The 27760-nt window shown below is 37.4% G+C and overlaps 1 protein-coding gene across 1 annotated transcript in view; it reads right to left on the bottom strand.

Annotated features, from left to right (window-relative positions):
- Nucleotides 1-27760, bottom strand: part of CPQ (carboxypeptidase Q) — a 147623-nt gene that overhangs the window by 84614 nt on the left and 35249 nt on the right. Inside the window, exon 4 of the mRNA XM_066547810.1 lies at nt 10011-10218. Coding sequence (XP_066403907.1) covers nt 10011-10218 — 208 coding nt within the window. The remainder of the gene's footprint in view (nt 1-10010; nt 10219-27760) is intronic.

A 27760-nucleotide genomic window follows, 5' to 3' on the forward strand; every position in this document is an offset into this window, starting at 1 on the left:
GTACTTTAGAACTGCTTTCAGTGAAGAGGGCCAAGGTATGAGGCACCTTGCCAGGGGCACATTGTACATTACATTTCTGCTTCCTAAAGATAAACAGATCCCATTTCATTCTGATGAGTATGAGTGATTCCTATGAATTTGCCAGAACTATTCTGAATTGCTGTTTTCTTCTTCAGAGTACTTAGTACTTTCATGTTTCTGACCCTGGCAACACCTGTAATCACATTCCCTCACCATGGTCCAGTCACTACCAGATTCAGAAGGTCACAATGAAGTGTGACTGTGAACTTAGCTCAAATTGTTCTTAATTCACTGAAAACCCTGTTAGAGATTAAAGAAAATTGAAGTAATTTGAGTCCTAACCATTGCTGACTTGGAGCATTCTGAAAGCATTCTCAAGCATTCTGAAAGGCTTGCTGGGGATTTTGAAGGAGCAACAAGGGCTGTTATGTTGATCCCTAGCAGGACATTGTGTGCATAACAAAGTCCAGAGACAAAAGAATAGAAAGTTTTTGTATTTTCATACAATCTAGAATATTATCTTTATTAATTTTGTTGAAATTTAACCAGTCTATCAAAGACATCTTATTTATATTTCTTTATACTTAGCTGTATCTCTTTCCTGAAACTAATAATTTAAATTAGTCTAGGCAATTTTAACTTAAACTGCCAAATTAATCAATGAAAAAGTAAATGTATTGTACTTAGTGGACAAGGGTGCAATCCAATTATTTTGTTGAACTTATTTGAGGGCTGGAAAGTCTAATCAGTGAGAAAGAACATCAGACTTGGGCTTGCTATAAATAGGGTTATTAACTGTAGCCTATTTATATGCACAGCTGCAGTCTTCCAGGAGGACCCGCAGAACCACTTGCAGAACGTGTTAAGAGACGGTCAAACAAAGTATCATCTGAATGTTAATTCCAGCTAAGTGAACAGATCCCTGGAGCACTTGAACATATAAACTAAGGTCAGTGGACTTCAGGCAGAAGTGGAGAATATAAACCCATGACTTCAGGTTCACAATGCCAAGAAACAAAGTCATACAAGCAGAAGAGACCACGAGCTGTATTATCTGCTTGTAAGATAAGACAGAAAGAAACATTCTTGACAACAGTTAAAGATACTGTTTCTCCTTTCCTTCACAAAGAATAATGTGACCTCAGGTCCTCTTCCTGATTATTTGAAAGGTGAAAGAAGAGGATGGAGGACATCATATTTCAGACCTGAGTAATTTTCTCTTGGCAAGAAGCTGGATGATTGAGATTTCACATTTGGAATGGTAGAATATGCTCTACTCTTCTGAGCAGCATGCCACAGAGGGCAGTGCCCTAAAACTATCTTATGTATATATATACACACATCTTACAACAACAAATTCCTTTAAATTTTATTTCATTAAATAACTTCTCACACAAGCAGCATATTAAACTTGGCACACAAAGAGGATGAGAAAAATCTTTGTCCAGCTGACACCACTGAAAGTAAAAACGAAGCACAATGATCATTAGGCCAGGTACACGATTAAAAAAATAAAGCCCAGAATTACGGAAGTAGTGTGACAACATTAATATAATTCCTCATATTAAAATATTTAAAATACACAGATAATTCCATCTCTATTTCCTTATATGCACTCTAGGGGAAAAAAAAGCCCACTGATGTGGTGCAATTTCTAATGCAATATAGTTTTCAGACAATTTCATCTTACATCATGATATTATTCCATTCACCCTCTACATGATAATATCTGATTGAATGAGTTGGGACACAGGTGTTTTTTCTGAATAATTTATACCAGAAAACTGTAAACTGTTTTTGAGACTAATATTTCACAATGATGGTTGTAAATTCAAACACTGGGAAAGAATTCAGATATCAAGGAATTATGTAACTAACAGAAGAATACGCATTTCAGTATATTTTTGTTCAAATCTGTAAATTAGTCTATGGGATAAATGACAAATGTGAAAAGGCAATGCAGACTGTGAGGAACATGCTTTTCAGTACGTATAAAGAAGCAAATCTATAAAACCTGTAGTACAGAATATATTTTCAGTTAAAGACCCTGTAACATCCTTTTATCCTTTGCGACTTCAGTAAAAAATAATGGGATCTCAGTTCTAACCACATAAATCAGTTTACATTTGTGACAAATACTATTGAAAAGAGGCAAGAGGATTTTTGTCCAAAGTTCCATTTACCTGTTACAATGAATTAGAATTATATTTGTGCACAATGAAATTCTAGATAACTTACATATTATATCATGACATATTGGTATAAGTACTGACAATAATTGAGAAACTTTATGAACAAAATTTATTCTTTGATTTAAGATCTATGCTTGCCAGGCACAAGATCTTTAACATTTTAATAACAAGTATTTTGGACAGACTTTACTGGTATTATGTGTTTTACAGGGTATTTTGCTTTGCCAAACCATAGCAAATATGTTTGTACCATTTTCAACAAAGCCAGAGTAGCCAAGTTCAAGACCTTCAAGGTCTTGGAAGCCTGGGGGCCTTCTTCTAGACCAAAGTATAAACTACATGACAATAGAAAAAGAATTGTAAAGAATTTTAAAAAGCTTTTAAAAAGAAAAAGAACAAATGATAGTAATATTTTTATAACGTACATCGTTAATAAACCAAGGTTTTGAGAACAATTCCATCCAATGTGGTCCATTAAAGACCACACCAACTGTATCAGCTTATTGTTTACACTACCCCTCCCCACTCCCAGATCTCACGAAGCAGCAATGGGAGGTCTAAAACCCTACAAGTCTACCCACAATTCAGGAGCTGGTTCCATGTTTCACCAGCTCTCTCTGTCCACCAAAACTATGACTTCTGCTACATACTCCAGTACATCCTTGAGTAACCATCTCAGTTGCTGCAATCACACAGTTCTCAGAGTAACAACTCTGCTGTCAGTATCTCAATGTGATTAGCAGACCAAGTTCTTTCCCCCTTGCACCTCAGTCCCAACCTGACCATTTTTCATTTCACTTCTTTTAGTATTTCTCTGTCCATTCCATCAATAATGTTAGCTCTGTCCACTAGGTAAAAATCTCACAGTCAGATCTTCCACCTTGGTCCTGCATGTGGGAATCTGAATCTGTGTTGAAAAGCCCTCAATATCCAGCCCACATACTTTTAGACAAGCAGTTTTCCATTAAACTTGCATGGAAAATATGTACTTTTTTAACATGACATTCATGAAAAGACAAGGTCTTGGTAGTCCTCCTTCTGTTGTACAAGGTTAAGCATATAGTCTGCAGCTAACAAATACAAACATACAAGTACAGGTATTTGAAAACCCCTGTAGAGAACAATTGTTTTGAGACTAACCCTTGACACTTGGCACTAGTCTTTCTGGCACCTACTTATCCATAATGAAAAGAAAAATATTGTTTCTTTTCTCCTTTCTCCTCAGTATTGTGGTGTTTCTTACTTCACACCTCAGGCAAGTTTTACATCTGCCAAATGCAGGACTACCCTTTAGACATTCTTTCATATCAGAATGCAAGAAAGACAGTGTAATTTTAGAAGATAATATTTGCAACGTGGAGGAAAAGAGCTTTCACAACCATTTGTAAATCCTGTGTGTATTTGTAAATTATTACTGAAATAAAATCCCACAGTAGTTCTTTAAACTGCTGTGTGGGAGTAGACAAAAAAGAATGGTTGGAAAGAAAAAATATTATAGCGTATCTGTTTATACTCACACCATCAAAAGGACTACAAAACTGCATGCTCTCATTAATTTGCTGGCCAACAGAACAAGCACTTTAAATGTTACTTTTTAATTTCTAGTGACAGAATTTAGTTGGTTACAGTTTAGGATGTAAAGGATTTAAAAAACAACCAAACACTCTGAAGAGTAGTGCCCAGAGCAAAGGTCCAGCAAGTAGCTTTGGGCAGAAACCAGTCTAGATTCAAATAAAGGAAGGAGCTTGGGTGGGCAGCCAGCTGTCATGTACAGGTGATATCTATGGCCACGCTCAGGTGGAAGGCAGGAAGCTCACTGGCTAGACTTACATCAGGAGAATAAAAATAAAACATATATAGAAGGGTGACAGTGCCATTCAATTCTTCCAAACTCCACTTGACTCCAGTGAAGAAGGCTACCTACACGTCCTCATCCCTTGTCACTGTCACCCTGGTGCTGCAGTGACCCAGGACCCTGCAGCTGTATGCCAGTGAGTTGAGACTCTAAGAAGGTGCTGCTCCTTGTGGAGCAGGCACTGGTGGTCACTAAAGCTAATACATTTTTCCTTCATATTGAAATGGTTTATATGCAGTGAGAGCAACTGTGCCTCAGCTGGAAAGAGGAAAACCCTTTCCAAGAGTCGCTGGTTTGCCCAGACCCAGTGGAGAACATCCCTTAGTCCTCTTCTGGTATCACCAAGCTGGGACACAGAGCAGCTTTGTGTGCCCTCAGGATCAGCAGAGACTGCATCCCCCCCACTCTCACCTGCCCACATATGGACATGGTCTGGTTATTTGGAAAACACATGAACTTCATAAAGGTCACAATACACTGGTGACCCTTCAAGAATTCCTTCCAGAAAAATTGTATCAGGAAAATAATTTTTGAAATTTTTTGAGTTGTTTTGAATCTTTCTTCCACATATAAACATTTACTTCCACCAATATTTCAGACACCCAGCTCTAAGTAGTACAATGTTTTTCAACTGTTGCCACTAAACAACAGCAACCCCATATATACAAATGAAATTTAAGTTGTAGCTACTGCATACCAGATACTGAAGTTTCTAAAAACATGATTACATTAGGGTGCAATGGCCATTTAATCAGGAGGGGAACTACTGCCACGTTTTCCCTAGCAGAATTAAATGCTTTCAGTCAGCTCTTGGGTTTTAAATAGGCGATTCAGGTTTTAGAATATTTGCCATGCTTTACACCACAAAATCCAGCATACCCTTTAGTTTTAAAATCTGATAGGCCTTCTGGTAGTTAAAATAACTAAGTAAACAAACAAAGAAAGAAGTAAAATAATCACGTTACAAATAAAAAATTCCTCCCTATCAGTCTCATATTAATTTGACCATTTTCATCATGACAAGACCTCTGTTTTAGAACAAATGGGAGCAATATTGCCACTCCCACTGCCACAGGATAAAAGACAGCCTCCAATTAATAGTACGAAAGCTAGTTACTAATAAAACAAACACACCCAGAGGTACTACTTATTTCAGCAAATATCAAAAAAAGTACTTCAAAGAAAATACATTTCCTAATATTGCCAATGTTCTTTCTTCACCCTTTCTCTTGTTTCTTTTTTACCATTTCTTTTTCTACTTCTCTTGCCCATCAGTTCACTGTCATGAAGTAATGGGCTGGCACTCAAAACTTTCAAAACCAAATCTCCATAATAATCTTCTAATTCTTTCAAATTCACTTAAATTGTAGCAGCAACAGGGATCAGCTTACAGTCACAGGAGAAAGGTTCACAGAATTGTATTTAGAAACCATTCAACATTTTGGAATGAATAACAAAACAATCCACATGGAGAAAATGTGATAACGGAGCCATAACATGATGGCATCAGGCTCTTAAAATATTTCTCCTCAAAGCTCTATTGTATGCATGATTTACTTTGAGCATAGGGATATCTGGAAGCCACATCAAAGACCTAATGGATAGACATTTTGTTAACATATGTAGAACTGATGCCAGGCCATAAAACAACACTGCACTGAGTATTACACATCTTCAGAAAAGTCTGGTTGTTTTTGTTGACTTTTTTTTCTTGAGGTTGGGGTGGATTTTTGGTCTACAAATTATTTCTTCCGTTATGTGCATGAATGCCTAACAGGCTCAGAAGCCTGTTACAATTTTTATGTTCTCTTGTTCCCTGGATCTTTGCCCAGTATCACAAAATCTGAGACAGGGCTGATCTTTGAAACTGGGAAAGGAAGAAGAATGAAAAAATAAGCAAGCATCTATATCCTTTGCAGAACAGGTTCTGTTACATCAATCACGGACTGGTAAAGAACCTCACAATCCATGCTACTACGCTAGCATATCTGTTTCTCAGGTCATCCCTAGGATTGCTACTTTCAAAGTGCTGATCAAACTTGGCTTTAAGCTACAGTGCATTCTTCAATGGTCTTTAATGTTGTTGGTGTTCAAAATGGAGACAATTTTCAAATTGTACAAACTGCAGATATGACATTCCATAAAGCCAGGAGGCCAAAAAACTTTGTAGAGTAAATTCCTGGAACAGCTCTCCGGGATTCTGAAAAGGCCACTTATAAGCTCCTCTGTTTCTGAAATATTTATCCTGGATCACAGAATAATGAGCAGCAAATTTATGTACTTTGTAGGGCACTTAGGAAACAGTTTTTCCATCACTTAGTAACTGTAAGATAAGTAAAACAGCACTGCACACGAAGAAACACAGAGTACGAAAAGACACTGAAAGTCAAGATTGCAGAAGAGTTATAACTGTATCCATTTTGATACCTTTTCAGTTAATCACATATTTTGTGGTTCCATGTTTGGCACATTAGGTACATTGAAGCCAGATTAACAACAAACAGCTGCTATTTATAGCATTTCCCCAGAGATGGGAATGGTTGCTGCTGTGCTTTAAGACCAATCATGTTACATCTGTATTAAAATGAGAAGACAAACATGTTTTACTGCCAACTCTGCCAGAATTTCAAATGAAAACCACATTAGTTAACTTGTGAATTTCTCAGTCAGTCAGTCAGTCTCCAGTGTCAGCTTACATAGTTTAAATAAAACATCTCACCAGCACACAACACAACACAAAAGGATGCTAGCAGCATGGGCCTAGGTGCTAAAGAATTCTCAAATACTCCTCCAAAATAAAAGTCAGGAATGGACTGCAAATGTCTCTAACCTGCAATAGCCTGGACCTCAGCAGGTTCTACTACCACACCTTTGTCATTTCACAAACTCTTTGGCTCAGTTGTCAGCAGTCATACCAGCTTAAATATGTTAAGTGCTACAACCCACAGGTTTCTTACTCTCACTGCTGTCCTAAGCACCGTGAGAACGGGATCTCAAGCTCAGAAAGGTTGCCAGGACATCAAGTCATAACATGCTTGGTCCCACTGTTTCCTATTTGTTTATAGAAGAAAAGGTGAATCTTGAATTCATTATCTTATAGGCACAGGCTCACCTCCTTTAGGCACCTACAGGTTAATCAGGCCTCAGCAGGCACTAAACAAGGACCTCAACTCCCCTGAGGATGGTGGATGTCTCTGCTCTGACCACGCATGATCCCACCCGCTCTGACACAGGAAGAGTCTTGTCTGGGGTGAATAGTCCTCTCCTAACTTAGAGGGAATAATACAATTATGAACAGAACAGAGACATTGGTGAGACACTGAACTTTATTGACAGAATTACAAAATCCATTTCCTTTTTCTGCTCAGAGGCTTTCTACACCACCTGAAAACTTAGTCCTGCAAAGTTGCAGCTTGCAGTAGATTTCACCGTACATTTTTGCTAGCTGGAACAATTGCTTACGGCCTACTGACCAGCCAAACAGAAAGCATAAAGCAGGAAGGAAACCTGAAGTATCAGTGGGTTAATTTTTCAAAAGTATTTGCACATTGGGTACAAAGATGCCTCGAAAGGACACAGGGCATGTGCGCTCATGTCACATCATCACCCCTGAAGATGAATGTACCCCTGAGAGCTTGATGCTTCACAAAGCAGTAGTCACACTTCTTTTACTGCTTTAGGCTACTTGGAAATGCAAATGTGTTGAAGTTAAGCATAAGTACCTAAACTAAGGTTTGCAACTCAAACAATTCTGACTATCCATTTTGATGATTTCAACATTTCTTGTGGCAGGAATGACTTTCAGAAAGCTAAGTCCAAAATACAGGAAAATTTTAGGAAATATATCAAAAATATGTCAACTACTATTTTTCTGGTTTCCTTGACATTTTTCTAGTTTTACCCCCCAATCCCCAATTGCTATTTGCAAGAATCCACATAAAGCACTTGGAGAAATGATTTTAAAAGGAGGAACAGAACTGGATATGCTGCAAAAGTGGTCAGATTAAACAAAAAAAAAACCAAAACAAAACACACACACACAAAAAACCCCCAAAAAACCCCAAAAGCAAAACAAAAAAGAACTCCCCAAAAAACTCTAAAGAGGTATGGAAAAAAAGAATTTTCTCCCTTAATGTATTTTAATAATAATAAATATTGTTTGTAGCATAAATTTGTCAGACACAGTATTTCAGTTCATAGTGATTATTTTTAATAAATATGCTAAAATCTCATGGAAGGAGTCAATTAATTATTTATAAATCAAGCAGTATATTTAATTCTGGTCAATATATAGATGAACACAAGTATACCTAAATGTGTAGTTATAACTTGAGCTGAATCACTTTTCACTAGACTTCACACACTTTCTTCAGTGTCCTATAGCAACCCTCATTTTCAACTACATTTCAGGGGTTTAAGTCATATTTGCTGCAATACCTGTGACCAGCTATACTTCAGAGGTTTTTACCTAATTTTAAACTGTTTTGCTTAATACCTTTGTAATTGCAATACCACCCACTGTTAATTTCTCACCCAGAGTTAGAGATCCAGATTTGGGTTTGTTTCAATTCAAAACTTAAACTGAAATTCTGGCCCGTGGAAATGGCACCTTTCTGTTCCCCCGGATTCAAACTCCATTTTGAAACACTTTGGCATAGAGGGCATTGTAAGATGGTTCCCATTTTTACCAGAGTAACGCAATGGAATGAGCATGGTGAAGGACCCATTAAGGCTCTAACAGGGACTGAGTACTAAAAACCCTAAACATTCACTAGTTTTATTTTTCTGTTTCTTGGTTACATTTTCAAAGTGTGTCCATTACTACTCCCATTATCATCAGCAGGGGCTTGTAAATAAGCCTTTACCCAGTGTTTAAGAAAAATGAGCTTGTCAGTAGACGTAGTGGAGAGATCCCAATCCATTTCAATACTTAAAGAAACAGAGCAGGACAGCAAAGAGAAAATCATGTCCAGGCAAGCACCTTAACATATCTTTGAAGTCTACATTTGAACAATTCATAACCTGAATTGAAACGCCAAATTTTGAAATATACCAAACATAATTCAGGAAAGATAGCCAATTCACTGGTTAGAAACATTGTTTAAAATGCAGATGACATAAAATTAAATGAAATGAACCGTAATTAGAAAGTTGGAACATTTAACTTGGTAAATATGTGTTTCATGAAGCTAGACTCACAGGTGATGTTATGTAAACCAATCAACCATCAGGGTAGTTACTCTTTCCCTGCCCAGTGACCAAGCTGCTGAAATTGAAGACTCATGCTAACATTGAGAATCTCTGACACCAAAAGCCAGAGCTACTGAACTGTCATCTCAGAGAAGATAAAATCTCTTAAATATATAAAATCTCTTGCCTGGTTTAAAGGTCAGTGATAGTCATTTTTCTTCTCCATTGAAGCCATAAAAGTACAGTGTTTAACAAAGCATTGTGGCTCAGTAGGTACTCTAACAGCAATTTCTAGTGCTGCTGTAATTGAGGTTTCATCAACATTTTCACAATAAAACATACTGCCAGAAAAGTAATTCCCTGTTGTAAGCTGACACAGAAGACCTTGTACCAGGCACAAATCCTTCAGCACCAAGAGATTGGTTTGTATGATTTTTAGCTAAGAAGTTGGAAGAAAAGAGAAAGCAAGAAGAAAAGTCTTACAAATGGAAGACAACAATGTAGAATTATGAAATGTTCAAACAGAAGTTGTAGTGCAGACAGTTTATTCCAACCATATATACCTCCTAAACATAGCCAGGAAACCTGTTACTTGTAAAAGACTGAAAAGGTAAAACATCTAAAATATAGAAGAGCGTGTGAATAAAAGTTACTTGTTTTAGGGATTTCTCCAAAAGGGCCGGTTTGGTTTTTGGTTGTTTCTTCAATATTTTTAAAGAAAAAATGAGGGAGTTTTGTATATTTTCACCCACCTGCTCTGGGTACTTGCTTCCAACTATCTCTGCCACAGTGTTAAAGGAGAGAGAGTCTGGATAAGTCTTAGCTCCCATCCTCAGGTGCACAACAATCCTGGTGCCGCGGAGAGACATTCGTGACATCATTTCAGCATCTTCCACAGTGATGCAAGCAGTGGGAATCTGGGGTACATCAGGCTGGTAACTCTGCCCCCCAGTATGTGGACTGTTAAAAAAAAACAACAAAACACAATGTTAACAACTTTGCTCTGCAATTTTTTTAGCATTACTGTAGAATTATTAAAAAGAATGACCATCATGACCATCCCTGCCATACTCTCAAAAGAGATAAAGCTACAATTCTTAATAAAACTTTTGACAAAATACATCAAATGTTTTTACACTAATCAGAATATCTGTTACTATTAAATATGTCTAGAATTCTATTCATTGTCAGCTCTGTTTAGGTCATTGCCATGCTTTGATATCACACTCCATTCACTGCTTTACCAGAAAGAAAAGCAATGAAAAGTATAAATAAACAGGTTACCATAAGTGCATTTTTTTTTCCTGTGGCAAGTAATGAAATTAAAATTCACTATTAAATTTTGATGCTATTTTCCATATAACAGAACTGCAGAACAGATGAGGTTGGCAGGAACTTCTGGAGATCATCTGGACCAACCTCCCCACTTCAGCGGGCCACCCAAAACCAGTTGCCCAGAACCACACACAATGTGTGAAAATCTTCACCTGTGAGCCTTCTCACAGCAGCAGATACACTTTTTTATACACTTAAACAAACAATAAAAATTTTAAATTGCGTTACTTTTAAGTCTTGTAAAATGGAATAAAAACCCCTATATAATTCCTGGAAGAGATATATTAAGGAGGAAAGGAGAAACCTACTTTGTGAGGTTATAGATTAAGTAAAATGGGAGAGATTATTCAATTATATTTACTGAGAAGAATAATCCCTTCTCAACAATAACAAGTCATATTGCAATCAATAACATAATCTGTAGAGTAGGTATGTATAAACATTTATTTCACATGGAAATAATAAAAACGAGTTACAGAGGTCTTACAGGAGCTTCCTCAGAGTATAGACAGATCAGTCTATTAAGTGACAACAGTTCAGGAAATTATTGCTCCTGGTTGTTTACAGCTGAACCTCAATCAAAGGCCAGTGTCTCTTCCCATCAGCTTTGCAGGTCAGGTGACCCACAGCTCACCTTTGAAATAACATTTAACCTGAAACTCTGCATTTCCTGCTCCATATGATACTCCCTGAGTGGGATAAACCCATGTAGACTTGTAAGTTCAGACCTTTTCTTCCTTTTTTTTCTTTCTCTTTGTCAGATTAAAAAAAAGGGCACCCCTCATCCCCACTTTTAAACTGCGATAACTTGCTGCATATGTTTAATATTTCTTTGAGTGTTTGGGGATAAATCCAGCATGTTAACCAAAAGAGTTTCCAAAAAATGTAAAATAAACAGACTGCAAAAAAAGAAAAAGAGAGATGATGGTTTCATGTACTAATATTAAAAAAGCCCAAACCCTACATTCAACAACTGAGCAGAAACTGTTTGTTTCTGGTAATTTTAAATGAATGTTTTTGCCTGTGTCTTCTGGCAGGTTTATGTCTTAGTACTAACATGGTGTATAAGCTGAATTGCAGTAATTCAAGTTTTATCACTCATTTCAAGGTCCTTGTTATTTCTCAGATGCTCAACAAAAGAAACTGTATTTGTTTAAACTGTATTTGTTTCTCCAATTTAAGCAGCAAGCACATTTATTGCAGATGCTCCATCCTGATGTTCTACCACAATTGTAGATAAGGCTGCTGACAACACACACAGTTGTCAGTGCTTACACACCTCAAGTAAAGGAACATTTGCAGGTACAAAATTTACCCAGCTAGCCCAAAAATAAACCTTGAAGTTACCCAGAAGTGCCATTTGTATGCTCAAACTACCACTCTGCCAAGATTACAAAGTAAACCCTATTACCCAAATTAAACCATATTGGCATGGGCTGGCAGAGCCAGCAACAGCTCAGATGACACCAGGATCTGATAGGAATGGATGGCTGCCCAAATTATTTCTACAAAAAGGGAAATGGACCCTAAGCATGACTGGTACAAAGACACAAAGCAATACCACAGTACTGTAGATTCCTAATGCTGCAAGATTAATTCACATAGAAAACATTTGTGGCAGACACTAAGCATCCTGGGATGCACCTGATTAAAGTTTACATGCATGCAAAACATGCCATGTTTTAAGTATATCATCTACAGAATAAATTGCTTAATAAAATGCCAAAGAGTACATCAAAAAACATGTAAACAGTGCAAATTAAGTACCCTTTATGTAGAGATAATCAAGAACTGGAAAGGCTACTGACCATATGGCAAGACCTGAGCAAGAACTAACAAAATAGAAATTACTAGCAGACTCTGTGTAACAGATGGAGAGAAGCATTTCTCAGTTTGGCTCAAAACAGGGCAAACAGGACATAGTTTGGGGAAATCAGGAGAAAGAATTTTTTTTGGTGGGGGGAGAGGAAGCAGAGGGGATGACAAGAAAGGGATTTTTTTCATTGATTCTGAACAAACATTATTTTGGGACTATTATGTCAAAAGAAGAAGGGTCTTATTTAAAAAAAATTAATTAAACTCTCTTGCATTTACCATTCCTTGCACCTTGAAAAGGAAATGAAAGGAAAGCATCACATAACAGCAGCTGTAGAGATCACAAAGAGCCCTGACTGAATCAGCATTGAAATTAAAAGCATTGGTACCTAGAGGCAAGCAAGGTGCACCTCTGGAATTTCCCACTAACACCTGGCAGTGATGTTAGCATCTGCTTCAAACACACACTCTCTGAAAAATGCTGTTATCCCACAAACCCTAAATTAATTCTGCAAAACTTGAAGGGTAGTTAGGTTATTTAATATATGATACCCCAGTTCAATACCATAATATGGTGTTCAGAAGAGATGGTAAGTAGTTCTCTCATTATTTTTATTTACTTAACAAAAGTATCCGTTTTGATTTTAGATCTACTGAATCACCTCACATCCATATTTAATGGAAAGCATATTAATGTTACTACAAATTCACAGTCATTTGGTCCTGACATTCTTGATCAACAGCTGACAAAATTCAGATAAAAAAAGTGGTCGAGTTTTGCTTTTGATAAACCCCTAAATTTCACATCTTGGAAAGTATTTAAGAGAAGTGTCATGGTATGAACAAAAGCAGAGAAAAGGCTCAAAAAAAACCCCACATTTTCTCTGTGGTACATGTCAAATGGCTAGTAAGAAACAGATGTGGCTTGTGTCTTACACAAAAGTGTAAAGGGAGACTAAAAAATTCAAAAAGCAGCTAGATAGTTTCTTTTCTGAGTAAAACAATCAAATGTGGAGAAACTAAAAAATGTGGATTAAAAGATGCGCTGCTGGTGTCAGGTCAGTTCTAACTCTTCTTACTGTGGTAGCTGACCTAGCGTGCTCCATTACCTTGTTCCTGCACTTCCAACCCTTATCTCTAAGATAAGCTAAAATGCCCAGGGAAAAGTAAACTGTGTAAGAACCAGTGCTTCAAGCTAAACTGGATGCTCTGATAGAAAACAGATCTCAAGTTGAAGCCTTGGAAAATGATAGCAATCTCCTAAGAGAATAAGTAAGCATGACATTACAAGAACTCTAACATGGCTAAAAGGAAAACAAAAAAACCAACCAATTAAAACTTGATTATGCAAAAGCTTAGAAAGATTTATTTCAGCCAAAATGTGTATGCACATACCCCCAGTGCACTATTCTTCACATCAACCTAGACAAGCAATCTTGAGTTGGGAAATGCAATATCAATGTTGTCTAAGAATTGCCAGTGTTGTCTAAGTTTGCTCATTCAAACACATTGCAAGACTCTAATTACATATGTGACCAGCTATTTTCTACAGGACCCATGTAAAATTCTCTGTATGAACCACATGTAAACTAAAAATTCATATCAGATCAGCTAGTTTGTTAATATTGACTTAAATCATAACATACATTCCTGAGTAGAGCTATGATACTTTAATCACTAGCTACACCCACGGCAAGATCAGAGCCTTAACTCGGTAACAGGCTCACGTCTTCCACACACTTTGCTGTTGTTTTTTCACTTGTATATTCTACACAGCACAGAAAATTCCCTCATCACATACAAAGCTTTGCACTTTAAAGGGGGTGATGCAACATACTGCAGCAAAACAGGAGGAAAACTACTCAATTTGCTCTCACAGTTATCTATGGAGAGTAGCTATTCATGAGTGCCTCACTCCTGCAACTTCCTCTGCATCACAAGCAGCATGGCACAGCCTGAACTCCACACAAGTAAACCCCCTTTTCCAGCACCACAAACTCCTTACAAAAGAAAAGTTGCCCTTGTGTACACTCCAACTGTGCATGTTCTTCCAAGATTCTCACCAATCTCTGGATAGAGAGGCCAACTGTAGTTGCAATTAGTCAAAACGTCAAAAGTATTGTTAATTTTCTCAGAAGAATTAGGTCTATAAGAATAAAATCAAGACTATTCCCCATTTACAACCACTTGGCAAAACATAAAAGAAATAAATTCAGCCTAATTTTGTGTTTCTGTCATCATTTGTCCCAAGACTCACATGCTTTGTTTGCTTCTTAGATTGTCTTGGTGGCATTTGATTTGTTGGTTCACAGTAAGTTGAAAAGATATCAAGATTGTCAAATTCAAAACCAAAAAGGAATATGCACAGAAAATGTTACGAAACTGCAGAGAAAAATACTGTATAAATATGGAATTAAATAGTATAAATAAATAATGCAGTGTAATGGAGCCTTACCAAGGAAAGTTACTTTTGAAGAAGAACACAGCATTATTCTGTTACCACATGGACTCCAATTAAATTAACATTTTGAAAACTGCATTTAGTGGCTGCTGGGCACTCAATAAAATTAGGCTTTATCAAACAAGCATAATAGCTTTGCCACTATAACATATGTCTTAGGTTACAGAATATAACTTACACATACATGTTTGTATTTCCCTATAATATTCAGTAACACAAGCCCCAAGAGAATTCTTCAATAAGTACAGAATCTTTTAAAAATAGCATGGATTAGATATGGTTTGCCAAACAAGAAGCAGAAAGCAACTCTGAATAGTAAAATGATCAAATGAAGTTCAATGCATTCTACCCTGGGACTATCCAACTGCTGGGAATGAAAAACAGCTTTCCAAGAATCTGTCGAAAATGAAAGCTCTTCAACTGAAAAAGAAACTTGCTGGATCTTACAGACATGAAGATGACTCTCCAGCAGCTGACATCTTGAGGGAACTATTTAAGTCATACACCTGTTTGGCCTCCTTCTGCTCAGTACAAATCACCAAGCTCTGTCCTTCTGTGTTTACATCCCTGTGAGAAAGCAGCTGCCTGCTGTGTGCTACAATAGGTACATTAGGAGCAGGCTCCTGGAGTGAACACCACTGGCAACCCAAACTGCCAGCAGCTGCAAGGATTCTGGCTTCATAGGCTATGTTTGTATTTTTTTTTTGTTGAATTCCTAGCTTCTCAGCCTTGAGCACAAGTCTTATTTATATCTTTAATGACCTCCTCAACCACGAAGGACCAATGTGCACAGAGAACAAATTCAAAAAAACCTCACTGAGAACAGATGTTATACTTTACACCTACAGGAAGGATATAAGTAAATCCAAACAAACAAACAAAAAAGAAATCAAAACTCAAAACAACAACCCCCCTCATTTTCTTTATTTGGAAAGCAGCAAATCAGACAAAGAAGCATCACAAGACTAGCAATACAAAAGCAAACTAAGAGCAAGAATACTGACCTGCTTTCCATACCGTCTCTATTTAATGATGTTTTTCATTGTTATAAATACCTCTTATATCAAAATTATCAAGCACAAATAGGTGTGAAGAGGCATTAGAGCTTTCAGGGGACCGTATCAGTCCTTCCAAGTCTCTGATTCATTAGAGATAGGAAGTAGCAGAGAGGGTCAACACAGGCATATCCATACACACCAGAAACACGAGTCAGCCCTGGCCCTGAGCTGAATACACCATGGGGCAGCACAGGAAGCTCCCTCCTCCTTTCAAAGGATGGGCATGGGAAAGGGTAACATGCAGCCAACACTCAGCTGAATAAAAGGGTGGGGATAGAGGATATTTGTCTTACCACCATAAAACTTCTTCCTTTTAATCAGCTGACCCCTGAAGTACACAGAGGGGAGCAAGGTCTGAAAGGAGGCAGAAGAAAGTCTCAGATTCACAGAACAGGATATGGATGGTGCTTTTCTTCTTTCCTTCCTTCTCTGAGCAGCCCACCATTCATGTTCTTTGGACACTGCCCTCCATAAAAACCAAACCAATCTTAAACTCATATGCATTTAGGAACATCTCCCTTTGACAAGCTGTGGCAATGCAAACAAAGCCTCAGGGAGATACACTTTTAAAGTGTAAAAAATAAGACAAGTATCAACAGGAATACAAAGGTAGTCAAGAAAAAAGCATAAGATAGAAATGGCAGTGACAGAGGGTAAATGTTTCTCAAGGCAGCAGGAGACAAAACATCTTAGTACAAAAGGCAACTATGTGGATGGACTAAAGAGGAGAACTTTTAAAAATAAAAAACTCAACAGTAGAATAACATAGTTATTATTATCTCAGATAGCATGGAATTAAATCCCAAAAGTAAAATAGAAGAAAATAGTTATCTTTTCTGTTTGTGAGTAAAAGCTTTTCCACTGAAACACTTTCATTAACCTCAACAGAAGGGGGTGGGACAACAGGGGAGAAGACTTTAAAACCTAACTGGATATGAAAAGAAAGTGAAGGGACAGGCTGGATTCAATTTTAGGGAATGAGTAAAAAAAAGCCACTGCAAGACACTTGTCCTGGTGAGCCATAATATTTTCTGAAGAAAAGTGAAACTCTGAAAAATCTTCACTACATAAATGCTTTTTTCACTCCCACACTTCTAATTGCTATAGAATACTAAACACCTTTTTGATGTTCTATTAAACAATCCAATACTTTTACCATTCAAATAAAAAAGAGAATAAAAAATATGTTTTAATAATAAAAAATAGTAAAAATAACACACAGAGGGTACCCCTCATTTTTTCTCTCAACTGAGAAATTTTAGTAGTGTCACTTGAAAGGGATTGCTTTAACTACACCTGATCATTACATTTGCCTGTTATCTAGTTCACACATTATACAGTTCCATTTATGCAATGTAAAATGCACTAGAAATGCCTAAGTGATAAGTAAACGTTATCTAATAGTGTATTACACTTATTTGATAAACTCGTTCTCCAATAAATGGTATATTTTTATTTCCAAAATTCAGGCAAGTCTTGCCTGTCACTTCAAGCTTACAGACACCCTGAATTTTTCATCTTTGAGCCTGAACACTGTAAGCAGAAAAGTTCTTTTTAGAAACAGAGTGTATTTTTAAAATTCACTAAAGTATTTTAACTCCAGTGAACTACAACTAAATATTAAGCAGCCCCACAAAATGTCATGCCTAACATGAGTGTTCTTTACCCAGCTGTACTTTTTAATCATGGCAGATTCTTCCAAAAGCTTCATAATCTACGTCAGATGATATAAAAGTTGTCCCAATAGGTATGTGTTTCCTCTTAACAGATGCTTTCCTGGCAATCAGCTGTGTCTGGGAAATGAGGAGTGTCAGGCTTAAAAAAAAAAAAATCCAGTACAAACAACGGTTGAGAGAATGAATAAGTTTTGGGGATCTTGGCGTGCTACAGGTTTCTTTGGGAGCATGCAGGAAGAACACCTGGCACACAGCAGTTTTCAAAAGGAAATTAATGTAGGGGTTTTCTGAGAAAGTAGCTCAGACTGAGAATTGAAGTAATTTTCCTTCCTCAGAAGGAAAAGAGAAATTGCTGACAAAATGCAACACTTTCTCACTGTTTTTTTTTTTTTTTTGCTATGAAGTTTTTTGTGCTCTGCAACATACACCATATAGTCATTTTGTTTTGCATGATGTTTGATAGTTTTTCCTTTTCCCATTTAATCCTAGAGATAGCAATTCCTTCATCATCTTCTGAATGGAAAAGAATTCCACTTTTGCAATTTATGTGTTTCTTTAATATCTAATAAAGAGTGCCTATGAGAGTCTGTGCTGGAAGAGAGACTATCTGGAACAATATAATTTTCTCTTGTTTTCATTAGTTGAGCGGCATTTCCATGTTGCTCAGGAAAATGTTGTAAAAAAGGTAGCAGGCTGGAGGCTGGTACAATAATGATTATTGCTTTTACAGCCTGTACATAAATTAAAATATCCAAATGATTTTGGACCAGAACCAAGAGATACAGGCACACAGCCAGTCAGATCAGATGAACTGTTAAAGTGACACAGGTTTAGGGACATGATGAGATTCCAGACTACCTGAAAAGTGACAGCAGTGAGAATGCCAGAGCTCTCCAAGTCCACCCCTGGTAGGTCCAGGAGAAGAAGAGAGCCACAGAGGACCACAGGCTTCCCCACTTCCTCCTCATCCATGTGTCCAGAGTCTCACTCGTGCTCAGGCAGCCTCCCTGAGGAGAGGCATGCAGCAAGGCACCTGCACTCAGCCCCGTGTGCACCCCACAGCCTTAGGGCTCAGTACAGGAAAACACTGAAGATCACTCAGTGCAACACTGAAAGGACAGTAACAGAATAAAAATTGGGAATTTTCTTCCCAATGTTCAGGTACTAAGTAGTTATTATTCCCCCACCCCACAAGGCACACTATACAAGAAAATTAGCTTCCTGATTGTCAATGATTGTTAACACTGAGACCATGTATGTCTCAGTGTATTTATATTCATGAATAATATAAACAGGAAATCTTGAAAAAAACTATACCTACATAGAAAGAAGTGCATGATATAATTTTTAGAAGCAGAACTGTGTTTTACAAGCTAATATACACTGGCTGAATTACCTTGCAGCTGTCAAGCTAAAATTTCTTCCTCTAAAATACTCCATACTACACTTCTGTGTAGAGTGTAGTGGGGCTACTTAAATTATTTGCTGAAAATTGTACTTGTTTCAAATCTAACTTTAGATAAATCTAACTTTATAGACATAAACAGGTACCGAATTCTACAGAACAAACCCAAATATTGCAATTCATAACTATTTATCAAATAGTTTAAAACAATTGTTCTTTAAGTGCAGCCCAAAGATCACCTGCAGTTTGCAGAGCCTTTGTACACCCAGCTCTCAAAGTAAGCTTTTAGAAATTTCATGAAGATAGGTTTCACTGGCCTGCAGGTGAATCTTGTGACGTAGCCCATACTATTAATAGTAATCAATATTAATATTGTTTAATACCAAAATTAACAAAATTCCTGTTTTAAGGGGACAGTGCTTGATCCCTGACCTAACCACAGAACTCTTCACCTGCAATGAACACTTGATGGCTGATGTGACCCAGGATACATCACAAATCACAGGGCAGCACTTTTTGCTGCCTTCTCCTTGGAAGTTTCTGATTTGTCAAACATTTGGGGGAAATAGACCTGACTAGGGCCATCCTTATGAAACCATGACAGTTGGACTGTCCAGCTCACAAGTTCTGCACTCTGTTAACTTTTGTAATGGCCTGAAAAATTCATGTGGAGGTGGAAATAATAGTGCATTTGTGGCTAAAATTTCTGCTCCAAACATATTTGGACTAAAACTAAACAAAACTAAAAGCTTCAGATACCTTTTGTGGGAGATCCTAGAGGACTGAATGGAATTCTCCTTTTCTTTCTCAAGAAACTTCTTGACAAACATCACCGACAAGTCTAATGCTTTCCAATGGTGTTCTCCAATTCCTTGTCATCTTATTGCAATTGCCTGGATTCTGGCATCTTTTCACTAACTGTTAAGCTAGTCCATTAAGTAAAATCAAAATAGCGAAGGAATAAAAAAATACCACTCTATATGGGAAGAGTTAAAGGAATCCATCACTGATTGTCACTCAGAAGTACAAAGAATGACTGAAACCTAATTTTAGACACTGAAAAACAGTTACATTTCTAAAAACATAAGCTGCAGCTGCACTTGTTATTCCAAGTAGCTCTGCTAAAGTTTTCTCATGGGTCTGTCTATTCACGTGGCATTTCTGGCAAGACTGAAATGGTAGCATTCTCTCAGACACTGCAGCACACCATTTCTGTTCTCCTAGAGTGTCAGCATTATAGACTAAGTAAAATAAGAGGGAGAAAAAAATCCCTATAGTTTTGTGGAGTTACAGCCTTGGATGGTCTCTCAGATGAACTTGACTGCCCAGGACTCTGGCTGCATGTGGGCAGTGCTGGGTCCCTTCTCAAGAGCTTTGAGCTTGAGCACAAACATACAGGCCTCTAATGCCCCTTATGGAGATAGAGAGCATGTACTCAAGTTGCCTGGTCCCTTCACATAATTTCTGGCATTCCAATGTCCCCCCAACAGCAACTGCAACCTTCTCAAAATCCCAGACTGGGAGCCCTGAAAGTTTTTCTTTCTTTCTACAGAGACTGCAGATAGAGATACTTGGAAGGAGACACAAACTGTCCTCAAAGAAGGATCACAAACTGCTCCCTGAAGAGGTGCATGCAATACACGGATTACAGAAGAACAACTAAAACCTCCTTACATCTCTGCTGGCAATTCACTCTTTCCAAAACTCAGATTTTTGGCAAAATCACATTTGAATCCCAGAACCTGATTTCTAAAGTTCATGTCGTTCTTGATGATATAAAAATGTTATGAAGAAAAAGCCTGTTACTTTTTTAAAATTTCAACTCCTTTGTGCTCTTTTCAGTGGGTTTAATTCTCTCATGGTGAGTTAATACTGAATTGAACTGAAATCCTTTGAAATACAGTCAACAAATTATTTTTAAATATTCAGATTTGAAAATATGATTTTCCTATGTAATGAACTTGTATTCTCTGCTATTCATCTCCTGCCAGAGCCTTCCCACAGATCTGATTCTCAATCTAGCAGAATTCAACAATCAACCTAATAAAAACCCCCATGGTTATATAACGGATTATTTATCAGCAGCAGTCACCCACTGTTACGTGGTAATACAACAGTTACTTGGTATTGGCACGTGCAAATTGTTGCAGAATCTCCTACTGACTACTTAAATACAGTTTAGAAGAGTTGACTTTTAATGTTGTCCTCTTTACAGTAAACAATGTGCAAATGCTATCCTAAAGTAATATTCAAGAACTATTAATATTGCTTGTAAACAGAGAAAGAGAGATAGCACTGAGACCTTCTCAACACACCACAGGGGCACAAGGCAGAGTGATGAATGGAACTTTAGAACCCCTGGGTTTAATTGATTCACTTGATTACTCTCCCTTGTCTGACAAAAGTATCCTTTTGTTCTTCAATGCACAAATGCCTAGAATCAATCTGGATTTTTCAGAGCTAAACAGTACATAGTTTCAATATTTCTTGTTGAGGTGTTTTTGTGTGCTTCACAGTCACAAGCAAATTAATGTGAAGAAATCCAAATAGAAATATGTCAGAAATGATGTGGTTCCTTTCTTTTCTTTATTCTTAGAAGAAAAGTTCTTATTTTACATTCACAATGGATTAAAAAGCCACAAAGTGCAGTCAAAGCTTAATCCTGCTTAATAATAATAATAATAATGAACAGAAGCAGATAAAAGTCAGCCCCTCTCTGTTTCACAGGGTATTTGCAGTATTCACATTAGACAGCCAAGGCAGAAGTACTGTGGATAGTGACCAGGAAAGAAAGGCAAGGTGAAACAGTTTAGTAGAAGTCACAGACTACTCACCTAACCAGCTAAAGGAAACAATCTACAAATACCAAACAAAAGTCAGATTTAAAAAGCAAAGTTGGAAGATAATAAAGTTACAGTTTTAGGTTTGTACCATCATCCTAAATAAAGAAACAAAAAGAAAGAAAGTATCAGATGCCTGAAGGAGTGGACAACAGGCAAGTAATCAAAGCTGGCATCACTGGCAGAGCAGAGACAGGAGCTGGCACCTCTCATTTAATAAACCAGATGGAGAAGGATTTTCACCATTTAGCTATAACCTGGAGGCAATACAAAAGCATTAGTATTTGATGCAACAAGATGGACACAATAAGAGAAACGCGGGTGACTGATTGGATTTGAAGGGGAAAACCAATCACAGAAAAAGGATTAAAGTAATTGAAATGGTTACACTTTTGAGGCACAAGACATTGCTTCTATAGGATGAACCCACTATTACTGTTGGCCATCAACACCAGCCTACATCTAGAAAACAATTCTAAAGGACAGATGTGGAACAATTGGCTCTGACCTCCTAAAAACATAAATCAAAATTTGTGTGCCATAAACAAGGGGTTTCATCACACAAATACGTCTAGCTAATCATACTTAAATGTCTGACATACACAGTAGTAAAGATAACAGCAGAGTGAGACCATCCTATAAGAAGACAGCATCTAATAAAAGAACATAGAAATACCCTACCACATGGATAAGCCACAAGTAAGAATGTGGGAAGCAGAAGAAACAGCAGAAAGTAGAGGCCACCTGCCCTCTGGAAAACAGTGTAAGCATTCATGTAAAGAGAAATCACAGTATGCTGGAATAAACCATACACATTTGATCATATGTTTAAGCAAACAAGGCAAAACAAAATGAGGAATTAGCTTTTCCAAATCTTCTGCATGCCTGGGGTGTTGACCAGAGAGATTAACTGTGTTAACAGTTGACTAGCAATCAAATATATTTTAAAATTGGCACCTATATTTGGTTACTTGTTTGTTTTACATAAGTAAAAAGCTATATATCAAAATAAATTTTATGTTGTATACATGCATTTAAATCCAGCCAAAGTCCCTGCAAAAACCTCTGCTCACTTTTGGAAATCAGCAGTAAACCTTAAAAAGAGTAGAAGAGTACTTCAGGAGCTTTAGAGCAGATACAACATGTTTCCTAAATAAAACTTCAATATATATAAGCTGAAATGGTTTTGCAATATGTAGATAAATTTTAGTAACATAATTAAATTAAGAATAATGCCAAACAGATTCAGAAAAAGTATCTTGAATAATATAGGAAGCAGAAACAATACTCAGTGAGAAACAGGAACTGTAAAACCATGAAAATAATGGAAAAAGACATGAAAAAATAAAATTGGATAGGCAAGTGAAACTATATAATAGACCTCTGTACAAGCTGTTTCAGCATTCTCTGGACTAAAATTTAAAAAGTGAGGTGCTGTGTATTCTTGGAAGTAATCCTAGAATACATGAAGAAACAGAGGCTTTACTCTTTCTTTTCCTCTTTTTTTTTTTTTTTTTTTTTTTTTTTTTTTTTTTTTTTAATGAAAAAAAGAGAATATTAGGCTAGGACACCACAAACACCCAAATTCTGTAACATTCTGGCACAAACATTCTGGGACTATTTAATCTTTTCCAGTTGTCCAGGGCCAAATCCTCATGTGCTCTGGATATGAACACTCCAGATAAAGTCCACAGTTACTGCACTTTTGCAGAAGAAACACAGAGAATTACAGGAAAACAAAATAACAGTCCACATACTTCTCAGATCTTATCAGCAGCTGAAAAGAAATACACAGATTGAGGAACACATTCACTGGCACTGTATTAGCTGGATACCTCTCTGTGATTATTATCTGCCTTTGTGTTGTCAGGTTTTCCCTCAATCCTCCACAAATACAATCATCACAGACTAGTGAGACACTTGTTGGTGTAATCAAGAAAACCGAATATTGTGAGGACTTTAAAACAAACCTGAAATTGATAGGTCAAGACATTATAATCATGTCAGAGGGTTCTGAACTTACTAACAGGTTTTCATAGGCACCACAACTCATATAGACTCAGAAGAGGTTGGCAGCACTGAAGAAAGATGGAGCTGATTAGGGAGAAACAGGAAATCATGGGAAATTGCTGAAGATCCTGGTGCTCAACCCACAACAAGCACAGCTGTAACTCCTTATAGCCCAGTACATGAAAGCCAAAACTTGGAAGTTTTATACACTGAACATCTTTATATACATGAACCAGTAATGCAAAGGTAGAATAAAACTTTATAACTTCAGAATACTACCAAACCTAATCAGTGGGTGCTCACGGTACTCAAACAAGATCAGAGTTAACTGTGATATGGGTGGGCATCCAGCTCCCAATTAATGTATGACTCATTAATGTTAGGAAAGTCTAGAAGACAAGGAAAAAAACCAATGGAATACTACATTGCTAAAGGTTTGCCTTGGGAAGTCATTGGTGAGGCAGCCAGGATTTCAATAGAGCCGTTATCCTCAGAGCATCTTTCTAGAGAACAGACTCTATCAAAAGAGATTTTACTAGCTCTTACCTCTAGCAAGTTACAGGATACTGCTTGTACGACTAAATGGATGAAACTCTTTACAATTCCTGAACAGGAGGAGTCAAAATTAGGAGGAGGCAGTGAAAACTCTCATGAGTCTCATCACCATTTCAGTGACTTTGTAAGACAACAAATATGCCAGGTGTATGAAATTACACAGAGATTGCAGATGTCACATCAGGCCCCATCTACTGGAAACACAACCAAAACCCAGTAATGCAGTTCAAAGCAAAAAAGAGGAAAAAAGTTTGGTAAAAGCCAAAGAGAGATTGGGACTGAAGAAACATCTACAGATTTCTCACTATTATGAAGTTACTTGAAATTAGATTCCTAATTGCTGTGCAAATAGCAAGAACACATTGCATAACATAATAATCTCCTAAAACATAGGCTCCGTTTCTTCTAACGACTTCTTCCAAGTCTCTTTTTGGCAGCTAGGCTTTGCCCAAAAGTGAGCACAAAGGCTGCACTGCAGAATTCAGTCTGAAATGTTGGTCTGAAGGGAACATAGGAAGCAAAGTAAAAATTAACAAATTGTCAGTCAACAAAATTTACAGGCATCCTAGAGGGAATGCCTCTAAGTGCAGAGCAAATCCCACAGCACACCACCAATTCATATCTCTAAGGGCAGCAAGACAACATGCACAGTGCTATAAAACATAACTAGAATCTTCCCACGAGCTCCCCAGACACTTATAAAACATGGGCTGCTCTTGGGTTTTTTGGTTTTTTTTTTTGTTAGACCCCAAATAAGGGTTTTATCTTTGCTTCCTGCTCCCTTAGTAGAACTGGAGGCAATACTGCTGTATCCCATTGCCACATGATATTGCTTTAGGACAGTCTGCCATTGAGATGTTTCTAATGATCAATTCTTGTTCCTAGTCTAATCCAGTAAGTGAAAAGTGATCACAAATAACCAATGGCACTTCCTGATTTCTTCACTCATGCTACATCACTACTGTTGCCACCACACTGCTTCCTGCTGCCCTTAGGCTTTGAGCATTCCCCGAGCCTGTGCAAAGCTTGGGGAATGGGAAGATGCTGCCTACTCAGCATGCCACTGCTTCCCCTCTATGGACAGCAGAACAGGTCACGAGAAAGATTCCTCAGATGGCAGCAAAAAATTGGGTATACTGGTTTTCATAGAGGAAGAAAGGGCAGAACAGGAGGGAAAGGAGCCTTCAGGTCTCAGGACACAACAGGAAGATACACTTTCAAAGACAGAACATTCATTTTAAGGGCCAGATGCATCTCTTTGCAATTAAAACAAGACCAAAACCAAACAACTAAACCAACCCACCAAACAAAAGCCAACCAAAAAGCAAAATAAATACTAGTAAAAGTACTGTATCATCGCAGAATTCAGAAAACATGTCAGGGCAAGAGGAGGGAGCTGAATCTGTCACTACTGATGTGAATAAGCCCTTACTTTTCTTGGACATGGAGTTTTAGGGGAAGGAAGATGATCTCCTCAGCAAGCAATTTGCATGTCTGGAACCAAAGGCAGCAGACCAAGCACTGGAAGAGGTGATGTGGTAAAAAGTCTCTGTGAAAGCACCTGAGAGCTAAAAAATGCCACTAATGCACACACATCATCAGCAAGATTGAGAAGGGCATGACCTGCCTAACAAGCCATAAGGAATACAGTGGAAAACAATTTATATACAAAAAGGTATCCATGACTATACATGATAGGAGAAAATAAATGAAATGAGATTACAGAAAGGGGAAATTAAGATAATGGAAATGCAATGGAAAAGAAATGGTTTTCAAATTCACAGACATCCCATGAGATGATGTACTAGCCTTGTGCCATATGTAATGACATGGATCATCAATGCAACCTCAGTCATAAATTTTGAGTTGCACCATGCCATTAATGACTTCAGCTTTCATGCAGACAAAGTTTTTGATTAGAGTTACTGGAGCTTCACAAGCTGGTGGTGTGTCCTGGCCACCTGTAGACTGAAGAAGGAAAGAAAAAGTGAAGGAAATCACTTACTTCAGGTAAGTATAAGATGCTGATAATTTAGTCCAAAAAGAAGAGAACTTGACCAAATATGTGTCCGTGTTAAGAATCTCTAGATTTTGTCAAAGTACTACTTGATCTATTTTGGCCTTGTAATATGTTCCCTGTTGAAACTGCATTTTGGAGAGATTGCTCTGCAGCATCTAAAAAACCATAATAATAGGGCTCTTGGCATTTATCCTAAGGATTCTTGGGAACTTCCTTTTTGAGTTCTCAGAAAAGCACTCAATTTTCCTTCTTTCTTGAGCTCTTAAAGGAGTTATTATTACAAGATACAGTGTAATGACATTATCTAATCTGTGGTTCTTGAAGAACAGAAGGATTTACTGAGAGTTTTAGATTCTTAAGAGTACATTCACTGCAGAATAAATACTGGACCAATAGCTAAAGGACACCTTTTTATTTACAAAATGTACAGCTAGACTTATGGCTAGCTTATTACAGTCATACAATTTCAGGAGCCTTACAGCTAAACACTTCACTTTCCCTATCTTCTTTCACTTTGATTATTTAATGAACAGAACAACTGCTGTGAAAAAGCAAGCCTATGTTAGCAGAAAATAATTTTGTCATCACCATTTCTTCAGTAACACTGCCTGTTGTAGCATGGGACTGGTCATCCACATTACTGCTCACTTCAACCATACCTTGTAAACTGAGTATTTTCACTGTAAAAAAACATCCACTATGAACTGAGAACACCCATCGGTTTGTTTTACACTACAGTAAGGGTATGTATCATTAATCTAAGCACAGTTAAGTTATTAAAGCAGAAAAAAAAAGTAAGTACCCAGTTTTCTACAAAAGGTCAAATATTATAGATACTGCTGAATTACTACAATAATGCATGTTATTTGAGAAGGTTCATTAAAAATAGTTCTGTTACCCTTAACTCCTAATACCCACGTTTAAATATTTCACCACCAAATTGCCAGTGCTTCAGAAAAGTTGTTACTGGCAAAAGAAGCCTACAAAAAAGATGGAGAGATGGAGAGAAACTTTTTACAAGGGTCTGTAGTGATAGGACAAGGGGGAATGGCTTCAAACTGAGAGAAAAAATGGGTGCTAATATCTTCACAAAAGAGGGAGGGATGGGTGTCAATGTGTCAATGGACGGGAGTCTTCCCTAACAATAGCAGAAATAGGATGTTAATGTCTTCAGGAATGACCAGGTCTGAAAGAACCAACCAGAATGGCTGTGGCAATTTTTAGGGCAAATGGGTGTTAATGTCTTTGAAATGGGTTTTAATATATCTACAAAAATCAAGCCACCAAGTTTGTTACAGAACCCAGACAATTAACTTTAGGGTAATAG

Source organism: Molothrus aeneus, chromosome 1 (assembly GCF_037042795.1).
Source record: "Molothrus aeneus isolate 106 chromosome 1, BPBGC_Maene_1.0, whole genome shotgun sequence".
NCBI classification, from domain to species: Eukaryota; Metazoa; Chordata; class Aves; order Passeriformes; family Icteridae; genus Molothrus; species Molothrus aeneus.